Here is a 20711-nt window from a genome sequence, read left to right as displayed (position 1 = left end):
ACAGTATGATAATATTTTTTATGTTTGGTGTACAGTTTTTCAAAAGAAATTGTGTGATGCACTTGTTTTTTCATCTAAATTAGACTTCAGTGCTTTATATCTTAACTTGTATTTACTTTGGGTTCAGGTTGAATAGATGTGTGAACTTTTTTCCTTCACACAGACCTCTCCTTTTTTTAAGTGTATTTATGTATGTATGATCTGTCCTAATTCTGAAATCTATCTTGTGCAGTAATTTCTCCAGTGAAGCATCTCAAACTGAACCCTACGGGCCTCACAGTCAACCAGAAGCCACAGCACCTACGCCCTCAGCCCCGCCTTCTACAGCATCATCATCTTCCTCACCCCCGTCCTCCTCCAGCTCCGCCTTCTGCCCCGCCCTGCCCTCTCGGCATATCGTGGAACGGCAGCCGAGAATGCTCAATTTCCGGGTGGAGTACAGGCAGCGCAGTGTAGAGGTGGTCCTGGACGAGTCCAGCGCAGTTGGTGAGCTCACACACTGAGAGAATCATTACAATAGTGTACAAAAATCACAGTCACAATAATAGTTTGTGTTGGACTTCGGACAAGTTTTTCCAATTGTGGATTTGCTCATACATCATTACTGTCAGGCAGACACATGCATGTTTTGCATAGGATCATGCTCATAAAGAGACAACACATGAGATCAGCTGAAACAGAGAGAGCATCTAGTGGCCTGTTACCCACAATGCTGACTCTTCATAATTAGCCTTTCCCCAGAAATTCTTAGACAGACCATATCTTCTGTCAGCCAACAATAACAAACGAGCGTTTTCTTGGTATATGCAGTCAATAAGCTTTGATTCTTGGTATGACAAGACCACACGCTGTGTCTTCACAGTGTTTCTGTGAATGAAAGTTTAATGCTGTGTCAATGTGAAGTCAACAGGAAGAGATCGGCTGCAGGGATGTGGGTGCACTCGCAGCAAAGCCACACAAAAACAATTCAAAAAAGGAAGAAAATTGCTTCGTTACCTTTTTTGTAACGCTGTACTAAAGACTACTTGTTTTAGTTTTATAAATTCAGACATCATCAGAATTTCTATACATTTTTTGCATTAAATGATTTAAAATGTATAGAAAAAGTATTGTTATTTATTCAAATGTAACAATAATGACAAACTTCTGATAAAGAAATAAAGGAAAACGAACATACACTAAAAAAAAGTAATTAAATTACATTTTTGAACTACGATTTGAACTATCTTTAACCTCTAACGCCCCCCGTTCAGACCGCCATCTACGAAGCGAGGCAATGTCATTAATTTCAACGGAGAGCAGACGACATTCGGCAATACAGGGGATGCAACAAAATTGAGATTTACTCAACTGTATGCAAATGATGAGCGACTTTCAGGAGCGACTACCAATAGGAGTAAGGGGCGATTCACATTTTGCGTCTTTTGCACGCGCAAGTTCGTTGTTTTAAATGTAGACACGTGGCAGGCGTGTGCAAATAGGGAGCAACGCGGTTCGCGGTGCGCTGGCGCCTCATCGAGATGAAGATAGTTCAACTTTTCAGAATGCCGCACGTGTACCGCATGATGGTGGATTCACACGATATGCGGCAATCGCGTTTGTCCAGTTCATTTTCAAAGGGAAACATGCGGTAAGGGGCAAAACGTGGGCCAAAATCCTGCAACTTCCACTGGAACAGCTCTTTGCGGCAGGCGCAGCTGATGATACAAATATTTTATATTTTTGTGAATGGCAGGCAGCGGTTTCGCGCGGTTTAGATGCGAAATGTGAACCGCCCCTAAAGCAGCGGAGCTCACGTCATCCGTCAATCATCAGTTACTGCAGGGTTTGTTTATAAATGTTACTAAAGCATCCAAAGCTCGCAAGAGACTAGCAACACACAGGGACACAGTCGCTGGCAGGTGTGAACGCACATTTAGAGTTCCACTATACCACCTTTGTACAAATACAATTCAAAAGAGATCTTAGGAATGCTAAGAGGTTAACTGTTGGCAGATTCAGATACCAAAATTTGTCATTTGCTCATTTGACACAAAACACATGCATTGAGGTATACTAGCTAGTTTGCAACAGCTATGACACAACAGCGCCTTTATGCATTTAATTCACCTAAATTCATTTTTCATGCTATAGCCGATATTTTAAAATCGTGGCCATATCTTGGTGCATCTATATGTAGAAATATTTAATTTCTTGTACATCATTGTTTTTTGATACATTTATAAAACATTACTAGTTTGCAGATGTCAACAAGTAGGCCTACAAACACAGGAAATGAAGAAAGGGGATTAAAAAAACTTACATTTAAGAGCAAAGAAAGGTGGCAGCCTTGCTTCTGAATTAGTTTAAGGTGACATTTAAGTTGCAGCCCACAGTTTGTGTAGACTAGGTATGTACTGCCCTCTAGTGGTAACATGTCAAATTGCTATTAACCTGTAGTACTACTTTTTTTCTGCTGTCTCTGTTTTTCTGCAGGTGAAATTAAGAATATTCTAGAGACTGAGCTACAGGTGCCTGCATCTAAAATGCAGTTAAAAGGCTGGAAGAGCGGAGATGTCTCTGACAGTGTAAGTATGACATTGACAGTGGATAACTAACTGGTTAAGTTAAATGCTGCTAGGTATGTGTTGGTATTTAGTTTCACCAAGAAAATCAATACAGTTTTGATGTATAACTTTTATATTTCTGTATTTTTATCAAATCGATTTACATGTATTTGTTTTAATGAAATTTGTCTTGGTAACATTTTAGAATGTTGGAATGTACTTTTATTCTTATACTCATACTTATTTGAGACTTCTTGTTTGATAGTTTATCGTATTCTCTCTCTCTCATGTGATCTCTTAGACGGCTCTTAGGAGTTTACACTTGCCCAAGAACAACAGCCTGTATGTGCTCACTCCTGATATTGCACCTTCAGCCAGCACCAGCCAGAGCAGGTATGTGTGTCCTTATAGTCCTTTTACAGCAAATCCGTTAATTTGGCTGCCATCTTGGTGGACATCTATTCTCTAGGCAGTAGGCATGCAAATAGAGCACGTATTTACTTAAATCAAGAAAGACAGACAAGCTTTATATCTAAATCACTCTAAAAAGGAAAACTTAATTCCATTTGATGCCATATTAAGCATTCTTTCTTTAATTTTTGTGATTTATAATCTCCTCTTTATTCTGCCTATGTCCTTATACAAACAGGCAGCACTGCCTATTCCAATCCTATTTTAATGTATAAAATCATATTCACACGGTTTAAGAGAAGATTTACCACTTGATGGCGCTGCACGTCCACTTTTATCAGTGACGCTGCTTTGGCAGTTTATCAAGTCTCCACCTTTCCTGAGTTCCTTTATTTATTTGTTTACATATTTATTAGATCATTATATAAGATTATTTCATTTATTAGATTAGTATATATGTATACATGTATATATATACATGAAGAGTTTGGTTCCAAAATGAAAAAAAAAAGTTTTTTATTCATATTAATTGGAATATTATATTAATTGGAATGCACAATAAAAAACATGGTTTTTGATTTTTTTTAAAACGGAGTTATCTCATTTTGGAACCAAACTCTTCACATATATACTAATAAAAACATGATGTTGCCTTTTCAGTAGCACAGATTTGCCGTGACTTGTTAAGCAGAAAATCATCACACCATAAGTCATCTGTAATTTGTAAATGCGCTAGAGATTTTGCCCGTCGGCAGGGCGAATGCAAAGTCAGAAATTAGAGTAACTTTAATTAGAAAGAGCTGTGTATGTATGTGTGTGATACGCATGTGTGTGTGTGTAATATGAGCGCACATGTGTTTGTGTGTGTAATTACGTGTTGATTAGCAGGGCTGTAAGTCCCGGCGGGAAGAACTCTGGGTATAAACTGGCATCTCTGTCAGTGTGCGTGGACACTGTACTCTAGAGTGCGAAAACATTCAGAGAAAAGTACTTAATGGGCTGTAAACTAACATTGTGATAACAGAGTCCCCCCAAACACGTCAACAGTTTATACGGTTTTGGAGTGTTGTTTGCCACCTTGTAAGACGCGCGTATTTCATTTGGTCTGGTTGCGTTTCTAACTGTACTGTGAAAGTCTGAATGTGTAGATGTGTTTTTTTGTTGAGAAATTGCAAAATGCGACAATATTTTTATTATTTTAATAGTCTCATTTTCCCCCTTTTTTACGTTCTTGACAATATAAGTATTGGCTTTAGGCTATATTAATTTTATTACATGCTTTAATGGAACTGATTAACTGAAATAATGTTACATTTAGTTCTTAGTTTAGTTTTTGTAAAAAAGTTTGATATTAATCACACTTTAAAGACAGCAAATACAGATATTCAAACGTTACAGATCACTATGTGGAGGTTTAGGAGGACCTAAAATAATGTGAAATATAAGGTGAAAAGGGGCGTTTCATTATTGTCTTACAATTTAAATACTTCATTTTTTTGTCATTTTCAGTGGTCACTACCACAAACCCTGGTTGATTTTTGCCCCTAATTGTTATTGGTTAGAGGTTCACAGAGATCCCCCCGACCACAGGTTTAATCCTGACAGCTGGACCGGCCTCTCTTTCCTTCGGGCAGGTGACGTGCCACAGAGACCTGTCACCGCTCACTCTAAATGGCTCAATATGTAATATCCAGCACCTTCTAGTGCTTGTCAATGGCGATGTGCTCTAATTATCTCCCGGAAACTATTTTAGAGGAGTCAAAATAGGGTAGAGAAAAAGAGGGCCGGTGTTAGTTAGGTGTGACCCCATAGTTGCCTGTGGTTGTCCTCCTGCTGCAGTGAGAGCTTCCAGGAGGGTGAGCGGACAAGCTGTTAGCTGTCTTTATAAATAACTGTCAGGAGACAGAGAGAGAGGTGTGCTTCAACAGATCTTGCTCCTGCTATACTGGTGTTAGTATGAGAGCTGATGCTGTTTTGTCATCCGCTCAGGCATACTTACTTACACATATGTTAAACCTTGATTGAATACAGTTGTGTGTTACTTTTCCTGGTGGTTTAGCAAATTTAGAAGCAAATTAGTAGAAGCATATTTTTGTGTGAAATGATAACCGGGTTGTTCCTGCTATGCAGTACATTTTCAGCTCCCTATGAAGTGTCTTAAAATATGTTTTAGGGTAATTTTCTTTATCACATTATTACAGTTTAGTTAACATGGGGAGTATTTCAAATATCAATTGTACTATTAATGGGGAAATAATAACAATCCTATTTAATACAAAATAGAATAAAATGCCTTGACCTCAGTAAAATTTCTTAACGTTTGCTGTACAGTTTTGCACTTAATGAAGTTAAAGTGATAGTTCACACAAACATTTAAATCATTTCATCATTTATTCACCCTCATTTTGTTCAAAACCGGTATATGTTTCTGGAACACAAAAACAGATATTTTGAGAAATGTCAGTGGATTTGTGTCCATAAAATGGAAGTCAATGCGGCCCAATGTTGTTTGGTTACCAAAATTCTTCAAAGTATCTTTTGTGTTCTGGAAAAGAAAGAAAGATGTGATTAAATGATTAAAGATGTTTTGTTTTTGGGTCACTTTAGGCATATGATTATTATTATTTTTTTAAATGTTTTAGAGGTATTGCATAACAAGAATTCCCCGACATTAACAGTGCTTCTAAAATCCAGTGCTTTATATTTACAGCATAACAGAGAGTTAGTGGACTATTATGTGCTGGAAATAGTGTTTGTTGTGAGTTTTGGTAATGTAATAATTTGCTGTGGTTTCTTAAGGCAGTTAGCCATTTCTATATAATACCATACTGTTTGTCATGCCTATATTCCTAAACTGCTGCCAAATCACTGTAAGCAACTTCTATCTTTAGGTATTGTGTTCATGCCAGGTGCTTGTGTGTTTTTAAGCTGCGTATGTGAATTATTTTGCAAGTTCGTAGAACAGAAGGACTCTTTTAGATTGTTAGTTTAAATTAAAGTTTCGGATCTCCCTACAGACTGGACGCAGGCAGCGAACAGCGGCACAAAATTCAACAAATAAAAGCCACTGTAGGCAATTACCGCAAAGCATACCTCAGCACACCATATCCAAACATATTAATCGAACCCATCCCTGCACTGCACTGCCCGCCTCATTTTCTTCCCTCTGTTTTGAATGCAAATACGGCACAGGCTTTTGAGCTTTCAAGACAGACTCCCCATCCAAGGTAGTTACAGAAATCCAGTGACGAGCCAAGCTCATCTCTCTCTCTCTCTCTCTCTCACTATCTCTTGAAGGTATCCAAACCTCTAATCTCCAGCATAAATAATGGAACTTTATGAATAATTTAAAACGAATCATCTATTTCTGTTGCTTCCAGGAGATGTGTGTGTTTAAGGTTATTTTAATTTGAACTTCCGCTATTTCAAATACAAATGAGCAAACGAGCCAGCGCGCATTTGGTATTTATCTCATTTACTGCATCTGATCTCCTGTGAGACTCGGGGGCCTGAGAAATCTGCTGGTTTTGGCAGAAAGGAAAAACTGTTTAAACTTACAGCAATTAGTACTTAGACTTGTTAAATCAAAACAGGCGGAGCTGAAAAAACATTTTGATAAGCAGCGGAAGAAAATAATACAGTAAGAGAGAGAAATAGGGCAAAGTGTGTTTCATTTAGTGGTGGTCCAGGTCACTCAACCGGTTTAAGTATGTGTGAATGAGAAATCGGAGCCAGAGATTGTGTGTACTGCATGCTGCGAGGAATGAAATGGGAGGACTTTAATAAAGTCACGGTCTTGTGCGACGGCAGACTTATCTTTGAATGAAACCAATCTGCTCTTCATTTACACAGTGGTTTATTTTCTGTCTGTACCAGCTAGTGACGTTGTATTTCCCCGGCTTCCGGCGGTGTGGAGAAGCATTTAGGGTGAGTTTAGGGGGGTCAGCTCCAGGTGCTGCTGGGACCACAGAGGGCTGAACCTGTTTAAGCTTCTTCAGATGAACCTTATGCTCCAGATTAGCTGAGAGAGGAAATTGCACGTAGTTTTCATTAAGAGAAAGTTTGACATGCTGGTTTATTAGACTTGGCTCATAGTTTTGCTATGCTGTATAATTAATTATACACATTTTTGACTATTATAAATTTGTGTTGTACCGTATTTTTAATAGATCGAATTAAAAAAAGTGATTTGCTATAAATGACTACCTAGTACCTTAAAGAATGTAGTTCACCCAAAAAATGTAATTATTCATCATTTGCTCATGTCATTCCAAACCTGTATGACTTTTTTTCAGCAGAACACAAAAGAAGATATTTTGAAGAATGTTGGTAACCAAACAACATTGGCCCCCATTGACTTCCATTGTATGAACACAAAACCGCTGCAACATTTCTCAGAATATTTTCTTTCGTGTTCCACAGAACAAAGAGTCATAGTTTTGAACGACATGAGGGTAAATAAATGATGACAGATTTGATGACAGATCACTTTAAATAGAATGAGATCTGGTATCTGTTCACATAGTTTCTAATAATTGTATACTTTTACTTAGGGCTGGATGTTGCCACTAATTTGTTTACTTAAAGGTGTGCTGAACTGGCCGTTTTTATTATTTTATACTGTTGTCTGAGGTGTACTTATGACGTTCGCGTGGTTTTTACATTCGAAAACATCAAAATCAATAAGTAGTAGGCTATTTTCTACCCGGGTTTTGAGGCCGTATGGAGAAACGCACGGTTTTAATGGGCGTGCCGTATTGAAGACTTGGAAGTAAAACCCGCTGCTATGATTGGACAGCAGTTTGCGTAGTAAACTTAGTTGGAGCCTTCTGTGAATATGGTTAAACACGTGACGTTAGGTTACACATTATCAGGACATATCAAGCGATCTCTAACAAAGCAATAGTGACGCTTAGTACAAATATGTTTTACTCACATAAAATTGCTGCGCCATTCCTGTCAGATCCAATATTGACTGCACAGCACTGCTTTTTACTTTTAGTGCTTTTTACTTCTCCGCAAATCCAGCACCTTGTTCACAAATGAATCCAAATGAAGCGAACAAATGCTCAATGTTTCACCCATGTGAGCAGGAACGTACTTAAAATTAAACTTCAACCACTCATTCCTAATACCAGAATCCAAAGGAAGCGACTATGTTCTTCCACAACCAGGCGCTGCACAGTGTTGCATGTTTGTTGCTTGGTCGCTCTAAATAAAAATAACAGTGAAAGAAGTCCTCACTTTTGCACATATGACACGGGGCTAGCCGCTCTCGAGAGCCCTTCGCTAAAGTGACAGGGTTGCCAGATCTTCACAGAAAAAATAAGCAAATAAAGACGAGACAAAAACAAACCTTAAAATGCAAATTGTTTATATATTTTATAAGACTAATCTGCAACAGACCATTTCTTAAGACCTAAGTGCGGCTTTTGATCTAAGACCAAACAACAAGCATAAAAGCCCTTATTAATAACAAACATGGCAACACAGCAAAAAAGCGCTGTGTGATGTAGCCTTCCGAGCATAAACACAACACAGCGCATATCAGCAGTTTAGTTTAAACTGACGGACAAAACAAATCTTTAGCCGTGTCGCTATGGTTACCAGTTTGTCAATCATCACAAATCACACGGGAGTGTGTACTATGTGTGGCTAAAGTCATTCGCGAACCAGTGGGCGGGGTTAGAGAAGTAGTCCTTGATATTTTTCTGTGGAGGCGTGTTCAACCTGTCATAGATAGGCGCATTCCAGGACCTGGCGTTTGCTGAGCCTGGTGTCAATAAGCGGGTTTCCATCACTCTGGTTTTATTCGCATTTTGAAGTTTCGCATCAGAAACGAGTGATGGAAACGCCAAATTTCGAATTAAAAACCCTTAATTCGCAAAAAGTTTTTACGCTCGCTTGAGGTGGTTTTTCAGTTTTGCGAAAAAGGGTTAATGCAAATAATGGGAGATGGAAACGCATTTGCCGAATAAATTCCTCCAAAAAGCCACGTAACTGCACTATGAGACGGCGTAACCTGACTAACCAGAGAACTGATCTTGTTACACAGCATGAGAAATGTTGTTACGGTCTTTCTTAAATGCCTGAGCAAAGTTGTCAAAGTATTCTGTAATTGCCTCTTAGAACTGTCACGACTGTGTTTCCCAAACAGCAGGCATCCACAAAAGCACCGCATTTATTGTGTTTCGTAATCGTCTGCTTGCGCAAGTTTTATTATATATGAAAATTATTATATTCAGTGGCTTCTCTTACTTCACTTACTGATATTTGGTAGCAGTTTATTAGGAAGTGACGGTTGACTAGTTGGATGGAAACGGTGCTTATTCGAAAATGTTTTATGCGATATTGCAATTTTGCGCATAAGCTAAATTCGCAACTTTGGATGGAAACCCGGCTACTAACAGTTGTAATTTCAGTAACAAGGGCGTTTTCAGCTCTGACACTTACAGGATGTTCGCTTGAATACGATTCCCTCTTATACAACAAAAGCTCGGGTTAAAATTTAGGTCTTAATTCATTGCCCCTTTAATATAATTTATATAATATATATATATATATATATATATATATATTTATGTAATTGTGCACATTTATTTTTTACAATTGTTTAATTTATTTGAATTTCATAATGATACATTTCTGTTTCGCTTCTGTTTTGTTGAGAGTATTGACACTCAAGTATTAACCCCCCCTCCATAGCTTATATTCATGACTGTCGTCGAGTTTTTCCACTCGCCACAGCATCACATATGCATCTCTCTCTCCTAGGCCACCGTTTCAATCTGCATCGCTAGCTACAACAAACATTACATTTACATATTTATTTCGCAGTTTGAGTCAATGTAAATAAGCTGCCATTACAGTAAATTTGGTCCTCTGTTAACATAAGCTTGTCCAAAGCTCCTCAGATTAAGGCGGCGGTTGCATAATTAATGTGTGCGTTACATATTAATTCCCCGACTCTCCTCTTTCTGGCTGCTTTCATTGGAACCCCGATTAGCCGGCGGGCCTGGTCTCTAAGCTGTTGATTCATATTCACGCACACAGACGGAGCGTTTGCTCAAAGCGCTACTTAACCCCCATCGTTTGCCATCAGACGAGGCCTCCTCCACTTCAAACCGCCAGTGTGGCTCCCATGAATCTCAAACCTTGCTGTGAGGTCAGCGTTCCAAGGCTGACGGTGGAGCGGTCGAGGACTGCCAGCCCTCTTGTGCCTATTGTGTGACGTTTATGACTCTTAGCTCCGATCGATAAGAGCGCCTGAACCAGATGGCCCGTGTACGGAGGTGTATGGAGCCGTGCTGTGGCCCTTGGCTCTACACTGCACTCCTGCTGGTTGTCTGAGCCTAGAGGCTCTTGGGATAGGAAGACGAGCCCCGACTCGTCCATCGCTGAACTCTAATGCTCTTTCTCTTTTCTCCCTCTCTGTCCTTCCGGCCGTTTAGCAGCGCCCAGCAAGGGACGTCAGATCAGAACTACCTGCTCATCATTAGCCACCGCGAAGCACAGAGAGATTACAGCCTCAACTTCCCTGCCAGCAAAACCATCCAGGAGGTGAGACAAGCACACACCTGTCTGTCACCTAGCCCCTCTGTCTGTCTGCACCTGCTGTTTGTCTGTCTGCCTCTCTGTTGAGTCTGCCAACGTTGCTGACCGTTTCATTAAAACCGCTCTTTTTTTTATAGGAGGGGTGTCAGGGTAATTATTAACATGCTAAAATAATAGTTCTTATTCATTAAACGGATAGTTCAGCCAAATATGAAAATTCTGTCATTTTTTTATTCACCCTCATTTCATTTTATACCTGTATTGTTTTTGTTTCTTCTGCCGAACACAAAAGGAGATATTTTGAAGAATGTCGGTAATCAAACAACATTGACCCCCACTGACTTCCAGTTTTTGGACCCAAAACCACAGAGATATTTTTTTAAATATCTTCTTTTGTGTCATATACAGGTTTTGAACTACATGAGGGTAAATAAATAATGAGAGAATTGTTATTTTTGGGTACACTATTTCTTTAAGGCCAACACTGAGCCAAAACTAATGATCTCTCAGCTTTTCAGATCAGCTGCTGTTACGGGAATATCAAAAAATTTGTCAAATTGACTGTGCCCATTTTGGCATAGTCTGAGTGTTAATGTATGTTAAGTGGGAAATCTGTAGATCTCGAGACTGATGGCTTATTTTCTTTTTTTTTTTTTAAACATTGGGTTTTGTATTGGGTGTATAAAACTGCCCTGTCTAGAGGTTGTGCAACAAATAATAATCATATATCACTTTTATAAACAGTTTAATGTTTTATTTTACGTCAATTTAACATTCCCGGGCACAAGTTCTTTCATTTTACATAGTCTACATTGCAATCCCCTGATATGGTGACCTGATGTAAAGGGATAGCTCACCCAAAAATGAAAATTCTTTTGTTTACTCACCCTCATGTCATTCCAAACCTGCATGACTTTTTTCTATTACAGAACACAAAAGGAGATATTGTGAGCAACGTTGGTAGCCAAGCAACATTGGCCCCCATTGACTTCCATGAAATGGACATTTATCAAAATATCTTCTTTTGTATTCTGCAGAAGAAAGAGTCATATACAGGTTTTGAATGATATTTGGGTGAATACATTTTGTCTATTTTTGGTTGAACTGTATTTACTAGGCTGTTTTCTCCTAAATCCGTTGATGGATCTATCTCTACTTTGTTTTAAAACCTTTCCTTTCCTTGCTTCTAAAGTCTCTTACTGTGGGGAAGCTTCTTAAAGGTATAGTTCACCCTAAATTTAAAATCCCAAAGTTATTTATTCATTGTCACATAACAAAAACACAACTTTCTTTTATGAATCGTGGAAGATGACATTACAGCCACACTATTCTCATTAAATGAAAAAGAGAATCATCAAAATTATGCAAAATACTCCTTTTGTGTTCCACAGAAGAAAATAAGTCACATTTAAAACTAAATAAAAATACAAGACATTTTTGGGGGGGCACTAACTAAGCCATTATGTATGCAACACAATGTTTTTTTATATACATGACAGTAGAACAGAAAGCATTTTTAATCTGCCAGGGTTGTTCAATTTTAGGTTGAAGCGTCCTCTGGTCTGATCTAAGGCCGTCTTGCGGCTAACCATAGTGTTTGCAACCAGGCCTCAGTACAAGGCAGCACAAACCCCCTGTGGCTCATCAGCTCTTTGCCTCTCCCGTCAGACCTGTGCGACGCCGTTCCTTTCATCCTTCTCTTTTAAACCGCGCTGTGGTGTATTTAAGGTTGGTTTGTGTGGGACACAAAACCCAAACGCTTTATTCTGTACACACACAACCCCTCCCCGGCTTCCTCGCATTCTCTTCGGCCTGCCCCAGTAACCTACACACGGCTCTCTAGAAATGGCTCCATTAATTATTCACAGCAGGTAGCACGCTCCACGTCAAGTGTAACAAGCTCCCCGTGGACTGACAGCGCCACTCGAACCCCTCCCTCAGAGCTGGGGGAGTCACGTTGGGACCGCACGGTGTCGTTTTGAAGTAACGGACATCTGTGATTGTTCTTTTTTGTTTGTTATTTTGAAACGTGGGGGTTTTAAAGTAAATTTAAAATAGGAAACAACTTGTGATGAAAAAAATTAAGCAACTGAAAAAAGTTTGTGCAATTCCAGCATTTAACCCTTTCATGCATGTATTTGTGACAACTTCAGTCAGGATTTTTTTGTGAATTTAATCATTTTAACACTTAAAAAAAAGTAAGGCTTTAGATGTTCACAGCTAGTCACCTCTATGCTAAAAAGGGTTAAAAAAGACATTTGGAAACTGCAAGTAATTTTTTCAATCGACTTATTTTCTTTTCAAAGTATGTGTTTTATCAATCATCTTTTTTGAGAATGGAACCCATGACCTTCGTGCTGCTAACAGGCAGGAACAGGAACATTTTTGCGCAAGACTGCATCAGAATCCTTTTATTTTTTAGCCCATCCTTTCGCCCATCAGCATTGCCCGCGCAATCCCAGAATCCCCTTCTTGCCACCTCGATGCCGCTGGTCACCATTACAGTAATCAGACTACTTGACAGGTTTGTAATGGTGCTAATTGAAGAGATTAAAGTGAGATGGGTGAGCGCTCTCTTTCCCTCAGCAGATGGTTTTGATGAGCACCTACTGTGAACCTTAAGTGTTTCTGTCGGGATTACAACAACTGCAGAGTTAGGGCCCGCGGGGAAGAGAAAAGAAGAGCAGGAAACGAAGCTGTCGGCTTGGTAGGGGAGCGAGTAACTGGACAAAGCTGAATCAAACAAGCCGCTGTGGCCCGACCGGACTGATCCTCAGGCGTTCTGGTTCGTTCTTTGTGAGACGAGAGAAAATTCGTCGGCTTAGGATACAAATCGCATGCGATTCAGACGTGCGTTTAACGCCGTTTTTGTGTCATTGCTTGTAGGTTGGCTCTCAGAGTTCATTTAGTTAGCCGGAGAATCCTTCAGTTACTTTGGCTCCGAAGAGCGGACCTTTTCTCAATGAGGATGGGAAAAATTTTACCACGAAGTGTCCAAGCAGTCGCTTTTGTGTCAGAAGCGCTAGAAAATAAACACGTGAACCACGAGAAAAGCTCAGCGGGGATCCGCCGTGGTTCTTCACAAACGTCCCGTCGGGAAAAAGTTACAAACAAGTGTGAGAAGTTTTTGTTTTTACAGTTGTGGCCTCAACACCGAAGCCCAGAAATGCAACAAAAAAGCAACAGCGAACTCTCACAATCTCTGCCCTCTTTCTTCCCCATTCACCCCCTCGTAGCCACATATGGAGCGAACTCCTCTCCAACCTTTTTTTTTCTTTTGCGTGTCTTTTGTCTTTGCTGAAGACTGGCCGATGTTTTTCTACTTGTGCATATCAATAGAAGAGAGCGAGTCCCTCAGCGCTATCCTGTTGTTTGTCTTTGCCAAAGGCTCTCGCTTTGCCTCCAGGCTCCCAGGGAACGCACCCTTCCACTGTTCGGCCCCGGGCCCCGCTCTTCTCCTCTGATTGGCATTCCCAAACCCGAGCGCGGGGCCACGCTTAAGCCTCAGAGCAAATGTTTGTCAGGAAAGTGGCGGGGAGAATAGGGCCGTCCGATAGGGCTCTGCCGTCCGTGACCAGACGAACCGTCCCAGGGATTTTTCGTGGCCCCACAGCGTTTCTCTCCGCAGCTGGAGAGATGAACGGAGAGGAAGAATGGGAGGATGGAGAGTAAAAGAGTGTGAATAAAAGGCATCTGGTGCTGAAGAGCTTGTGACTGTTTAACAGCAACCTTTTCTTCTCTTTGATTTCTCTCCAGCCAGGGATTACCAGTACTTGGCATTTAGAAAGATTGGATCATTAACGTGCGTGTCTGTGTGTGCGCGCTAGTTTTTGTCTGGGAGACTTGTTTATTGCAGACAATTTCATTTGCAAGGTTTTACATTTCAGACCCGTCAAGCATTTTCTTTGAATGTGGAGATTCGCTTTAAGATTCTCAACTGGAGCCAAAAACTGTTTACTCACCCTTGAATTTTTTTTGTCATGAATTTGTAAGAAAAACAGTATATCCCAAAACGTTATTTATTTTAATGTAGAAATTGAAGTGTGCACTTTAGATTTTGTCAGTAAGGGGGCAGCAACACACAGAATCCTGTGTATCTGTTTTGTGACATTTCTGTCCTTGTAATTTTTTTTATGACATCTCTGTTTTTTTACACGGTTCACATAAAAACCATCACGTTATTGTGACACCATGGAAATATTGTTCTTTAGGTGATATGAAATATTTATTTGACTTTGTCCAGCGCGCTTGTCTTCATTCGTCGTATATGAACGTAAACCTTCCGGCGCTGTCGCTGGCAGTTATAATGTAATCCCAGCTCTGAAATGTCTTTATCCGTCATATCTTCTTGTATAATGTCAACATTTTCTGTATTGTTTTTCCCCCCTTCCGATGGAAGTCTGTTCCCTGATGCTAAAGACTCTATTGTGACATTTAAAATGAAATGTCAGAGGAACAGCATTTAATAGGACTCAGTCTTTTCCTCCATTGTTTAATCAAACCTCATTGTTCCTTATGGGCAGCGGTTTGGGCAAGACAGTACAAATGTCAGCCGTTCGGAACATCTCAAAACTCTCTTTACTTTCTCTCGGAAATCAGTCGTAAATAAACTTGTTATTCGCCGGATTTGTTTGTTTATCCTTTCCGTGTATATATTTTTTCCTCATTTAGTCGGGTAATGTTGGCTTTAATTTGCGGACCCCTGACTGCTTAGAGGAGGAATTCGGAGCTCATGAATAGGTAATGACATTTGTGTTTGTGAATATTGCAGCAGTATGGGGCTTTTTCTCCGTCGGTCAATTATAATTCGCCGTAGTTGCAGAAGAGCTCTCTGCCTCCTCGCCCAACCCCACCACCTCCGCTTTATAATACAACCTCACTTATTATGCTTTTGTTATTCACTGGCGGGTTTGTTTTGGGACTGGAAGTATCTATATTTGAGGTCATAACAGTGAACAGTGGTTTTATTTGCGCTTTTCTTTTTTAATTCTCTCAAAATGTTCAATAAACCTAAACCTGTTTGAAAGAAGAGTAAATAGATTCCCTCTGGATGTTTGCCATGATGGCTTGACGTCTGGCTGAAGTACAGAGTGTTAAAGGTATATTGACAGTAGGGCAGAGCTCTTATTAAAAACCAGATGAAGATACCTGGTGAAATATCAAAGTCCCACAAAGGGCCGTTTTGTTATAGCGGCTAAATGCTTCCGCACGGCCCTTCGTGATGCCGTTACTTTCTACTTTCTCTTGGGCTGCGCTGCCATTTGACCCCAAACGGTTCATTACAGCCAAGAGCTGGTGTTTACGGCTGCCTGCCGGTCAGACCTGGGCAGCCAAATCCCTGTAGCCCTCTGGTCAAACACAGATATTACACTCTGTAATAACACTGGCCAACCCAGCTGACCCTTGCTCGCTTCAATAAGAGAAGCGCACAGCCCAGTGTGTGGGCTCGTAGATGTAGGCAATGCGTGTGTGTGTGTGTGTGCGCGCGCGGGGTTGGGATGGAGCGACTTCAGTCGACCTGAGGTGATGTTGTCAATATCTGAATTTGTTTCCCTTTATTAGGTTGCGTCAGGGTAGTTCACCTAAAAAATAAAAATGTTGTTATCTTTTATTCATCCTCATGCCTGTTTATGACTATTTCTTCAGTGGAAGATATTTTGAGAAATGTGTTTTGCGTCCACACAATGGAAGTGAAAGGAAGCCAATGTTCGGTAAAAAAAAAACTTAAGTAAAAATATCTTCGTTTGTGTTCTGCAGAAGAAAGAAAGTCATACAAGTTTGGATTGACAATTTTTATTTTTGGGAGAACTGTCCCTTTAACACACATAAAGTACAGTAGTTGTGACTCGAATCTTTGTCAACAGAATGAATATGGTTGCATCTGCTAATGAATTCTCAGCCCTATCTCTTTCAACCCTGCGTTTTTGTTTTTTTAGAAGCGTCTTATGTCCATCGCTTCTGCCTCTGTGGGCACGAGTCCTCGGTCTGGCAGAAGATACTTGTATGCTCTGTGCGATGGCGATGGGATTTGGTCATGCGCTAGGAGGGCTTTCCGCCACAATGGCTAGTTTTCTCTGCCTCTGTATCTAGCGCCGTGGGGTAGCGCATTCTCCGGAGACAATGCTCTGGGCGACGCCCGCTTTGATCACCTTCGTTCTCTGCACATCAGCCTGGCGTTGGGTGTTAAACCAACAGTGGCGTAGGAGCGGGGCCAACATCAACTGTTTAAATGCATGCGATGTTATTAAGTGCGGTTACACAGAAGTGCACGGGGGAAGAGAAATACTGTCCATTTTTAGAGTGAAGGGCTGTTGGCATTGGGCATTAGAGAAGGCATTCGTGGAATTTTGAGAACGCAGAGCTCTTTTATGCTCTTTTTCATCTGCCTTTTCTCTCTCTCTTTTAAAATCTTGTTGAAAGTATGTCCACTTTGTTTTCCAAAAGCATCGAATGAAAATGATAATGGGAAGTTGAAATACATTTTTAAAGTTTAATGGGTCGGAGTGATATTCTGTCTGTTGTATTTTGTCTGTTTATATCTCAGGTGAAGAGGAACATCTCCGACCTGACAAACATCCCTGTGCGACATCAACAGTGGGATGGATGGCCGGCCTCTGCCACAAATGACACGGTATGTCATTTTTTTGGTCCATCATATAATAATGATTATAATGATCATGTAATAATTATAATTGTCTGTTTGTTCCAATTTCATAGACAAACTTGTTTATAGTGGCTTACACTGTGTTTTAACCAAATGAGGCGTGATAAATACTGTAACTATATCTTTCACAGTACGGATGTTAACAATTAATGATGATCTATTAATCGATTAATAATAAGCTTAATAATTGTCAGTTTATCAACTTGAACATAAATGCATTCAGCAATCATGTGAAGGGATGGTGGAAAACTGCAAAACCGCATAATAAATCATCTGATATCTAAAAAGTCAGATATGTTTCTGTTTCACATAACTAATTCTAAACACTCAGACATGTATTTGGACCAAAGTGTTTTTACAATTCTGAAAACATTGCAGTCGAAAGTCCCAATGCCTTTAAACCTCAATTTACACAGTATGTACCATTGCAGTTTTTTTTGTATTGTTTTATTATTATTTACTACTTATGATTTAATTCTGTGGAGCTCTTCATGTGTTGAGTGGTATTAATTATTATTAATATTGATCATTTGAATGGTAATTGATTAATAATAATCTGTAATTTACATCCGTTATTCAGCGTTTTTACTTGTTATCCTAGCCAGCCAGGACTGCAACTAAAGATGACAGAATATTCAGTCCGTTGTTTTCAGAGGTGGACAGTACTTAAAGGGATTGTTCACCGAAAAATGAATGTCCTGACTGAATTACTCACTCTCTAGTTGTTCCAAACCTGTATACATTTCTTTATTTGGTTGAACACAGAGAAAGATATTTGGACGAATGCTTGTAACCGACAAGTTCTTGGACCCCATTGACAATGTCTACAATGACAATGGTAGTTAAAAGTGCCCCAGAACTGTCTGCTGTCCTACATTCTTCAAAATATCTTCTTTTATGTTCAACAGAACAAAAATATTAAGTAATTTTTCCTACTATGGTAGTCAATGGGATCCAAGAACTGTTTGGTTATAAGCATTCTTCCAAATATCTTTCTCTGTGTTCATCAGACCAAATAAATGTGTACTAATTTCGAACAACTCGAATGTGAGAAAATGATGACAGAATGTTCATTTTTGGGTGAAGTATCCCTTTAAATTTTTACTCTGAAGTACATTTTTGAGTATCTGTACTACACTAGTGTTTTAGCTTTGGAAAAAAAATACTTTACTACATTATAAAGTATACTTTATACTTTTTACTTTATAAGTAATGTCAACTTTTTACCTTTAATGCTTAAATAGATTAAAAATCTATTTTTATTCAAGTTTTTAATAAAAACATGTAAAAGTTATAAAATGTACTTTATTATGTACTGATGTTATTTTTTTCCAAAGTAAAAACGCTGTGATAAAGAACAGATACCTGTATGGTTGTTATTTAATTCCCTTGTGTTGAGCTAGAAACCACTAAAGTTCAAAATCCTGCTTCACATAACGGTATCAAAATCAAATATGTTCTGAGTAGTGGTGATTTTTCGTTGTTGCCTGACATTCAGGTGACTTGCTGGAAACCTTGTCGTGCCTTAACACACAGTGTAGATAAAACAGATTGTGAACAGTCTTTATCACCCTCTGTAGTGGTTCAGACATCGGCCGATGTGAAAGTAAGATGTTGGTACCAATTAAGATGTCACCGAGCACCTCCCTTTTCTTGTCCTCTCCGTGTGGACACTACAGCTCATGTAGTGGGGGGTCAGTGACCTTTCCCGCCCTGTTCTCTGCTCCCGGCCTTTCAGCCTCACTCACTCAAAGTAATCAGAGAGGACCCAACACCAAACCCAGAGTAACCCCACTTTCCCCCCATATATCCCGGATTAAACATCCACAATAATCATTTGTGGTATAACCATGGGAAACGTCTCTTCGCACATCAGAGGTCATTGTGCGTTCTGATCATTTAAGCATGGAAAACGCCCTTGTGCTTTAACCGTGAAAGGGTAATGTGTTTTATTAGATGTCATTGTCTTGATCTGCTGTCAGGTGTTTAATTGAGTAAGTATGGTTTCAAAGGGAGTGACCTTTAACCGCGGAACAAACTTGTTTTTATTCGTTTAGCCGTTTGTTTCAGGGGTAGAATGTTTCTTAGCACCCCTTCCTCCACCTCTTTGAAATGTATAAAATGTATCGTGAAACTTTATCTTTATGAAAACATAAAACCCTTCAACTATTTAGTATCGGAGAGTCCCGGAACAAAAGACGCTGACCCTATTGTCAGTAGCTTTATGAGCAATGTTTCGCAGAGTCCTTTTACAATGACGCATTGTTAATTTTCAGCGCTCCCGTATCTCGCCCATCGCATTTAGCTCCTGTATTGTTAAAAGCAAAGGAGTCTGGAGAGATCGTTTCGTCCTTAGCAAAAAGCACAACGGACGCAAGGTCAGTGAATTACACCCTCTCACCACAGACTGCCCACTTGAGTTGGGCCACTTCAGGCTGAAGTGCACTCACCCAAGACCTCAAGCCGCAAGCTTGGTTTTGGATGAAGAGGGCACGGCTCATGAATGCTCTTTAGGGCACATTAAACCTTTAATGCCCGAGCGGTGATTGGTTATGCGCGCACTTGGCTGCAGACCAGCTCTTTGCCTCACCTCTTCCCGGCGTATTATTAAAGCGCCGGTCTTAATAACGGCCCCGGCCCTTATTGAAACGGCTAGCCATGCATTAGACCCAAAGCTCTTGCATGCCAGCCAGTCCGTTTTAGCGCGTATCTCATTAACCTCCCCCATCTCCTGGGATTTGTACCAATAAACATGACAGCCCGGGCTTAGAAATACATTTACCAGCAGTCTGAATCAATGCCCGCCCCGCCGTGCTTTCATTACCCTCGGCTTGCTCATATACGGCGAGTGTCTCTGCTCTCTCTTGCACCTCATAAGGAGAAAACTGATCGGTAGTCAGTTTACATTGCACTCGCTGAGCTTTAAGCATATTGGTTTGGAAAGAGAATGCGACAGGTTTGTTTTGTCTTGTTGAAGAAATAGATTGAACTTCAAAGTTTTAATCCGTTTCTGCGAAGAGGTAGATTGTGTAACCCTTTTTTGGGTTTCAAATTGTCAAAGAAACCAGCGAGACAAGGCTAACGTAATGTTATTTGATCTTCATCCCTCTATACAGTGAAACTGTTTAACCAGTTAACATTTAAACAGGGTGGCCATTTTAACCAGCTTTATGATCAGCAGTGTAAATTTGTCTCCAGGGAGAAAGGGATTACAGTGTGTAAAATACAAAAACAACGGACCTTCTTTTGACCGTGGTTGTCTTGTCGTCTCTGCGCAGTGTCTGTAAATTCAAACGAGGCTGTTTACCATAGTCATGTTTAGCTTTTGTTTGTTTGAGTGGGTGTAGTCTGAATGCGTGTGGTGTGTTTGAGAGGCTGACATAGGCTTCTTTATATGGCAGGCCACTGGAGGACTGCTGTTTGCTGGCTGTGTTTGGCATTAACCGCCAAAACTTAGGTGCGCTTTCCTCCCGAACATATGCATTGTATTTAAGCAATTCATTTCGGTTTATTTCGAGTGTTTTGGGTATTGCACA

At 40.0% G+C, this 20711-nt stretch overlaps 1 protein-coding gene across 2 annotated transcripts in view; it reads left to right on the top strand.

Annotated features, from left to right (window-relative positions):
* Window positions 1–20711, top strand: part of faf1 (Fas (TNFRSF6) associated factor 1) — a 70006-nt gene that overhangs the window by 12114 nt on the left and 37181 nt on the right. Inside the window, exons 4-8 of one of the 2 annotated variants that reach the window (XM_057356354.1) lie at window positions 233–486; window positions 2476–2567; window positions 2848–2939; window positions 10412–10517; window positions 17056–17142. In XM_057356354.1, coding sequence (XP_057212337.1) covers window positions 233–486; window positions 2476–2567; window positions 2848–2939; window positions 10412–10517; window positions 17056–17142 — 631 coding nt within the window. Of the gene's footprint in view, window positions 1–232; window positions 487–2475; window positions 2568–2847; window positions 2940–10408; window positions 10518–17055; window positions 17143–20711 lie in introns of both variants that reach the window. The other variant, XM_057356353.1, reaches the window with a different exon arrangement.

The sequence above is a fragment of the Triplophysa rosa genome, linkage group LG17, assembly GCF_024868665.1.
Source record: "Triplophysa rosa linkage group LG17, Trosa_1v2, whole genome shotgun sequence".
NCBI lineage: Eukaryota > Metazoa > Chordata > Actinopteri > Cypriniformes > Nemacheilidae > Triplophysa > Triplophysa rosa.
The sequence above is the reverse complement of the archived record's forward strand: the minus strand, read 5'-3'. Positions and strand labels throughout refer to the sequence as shown.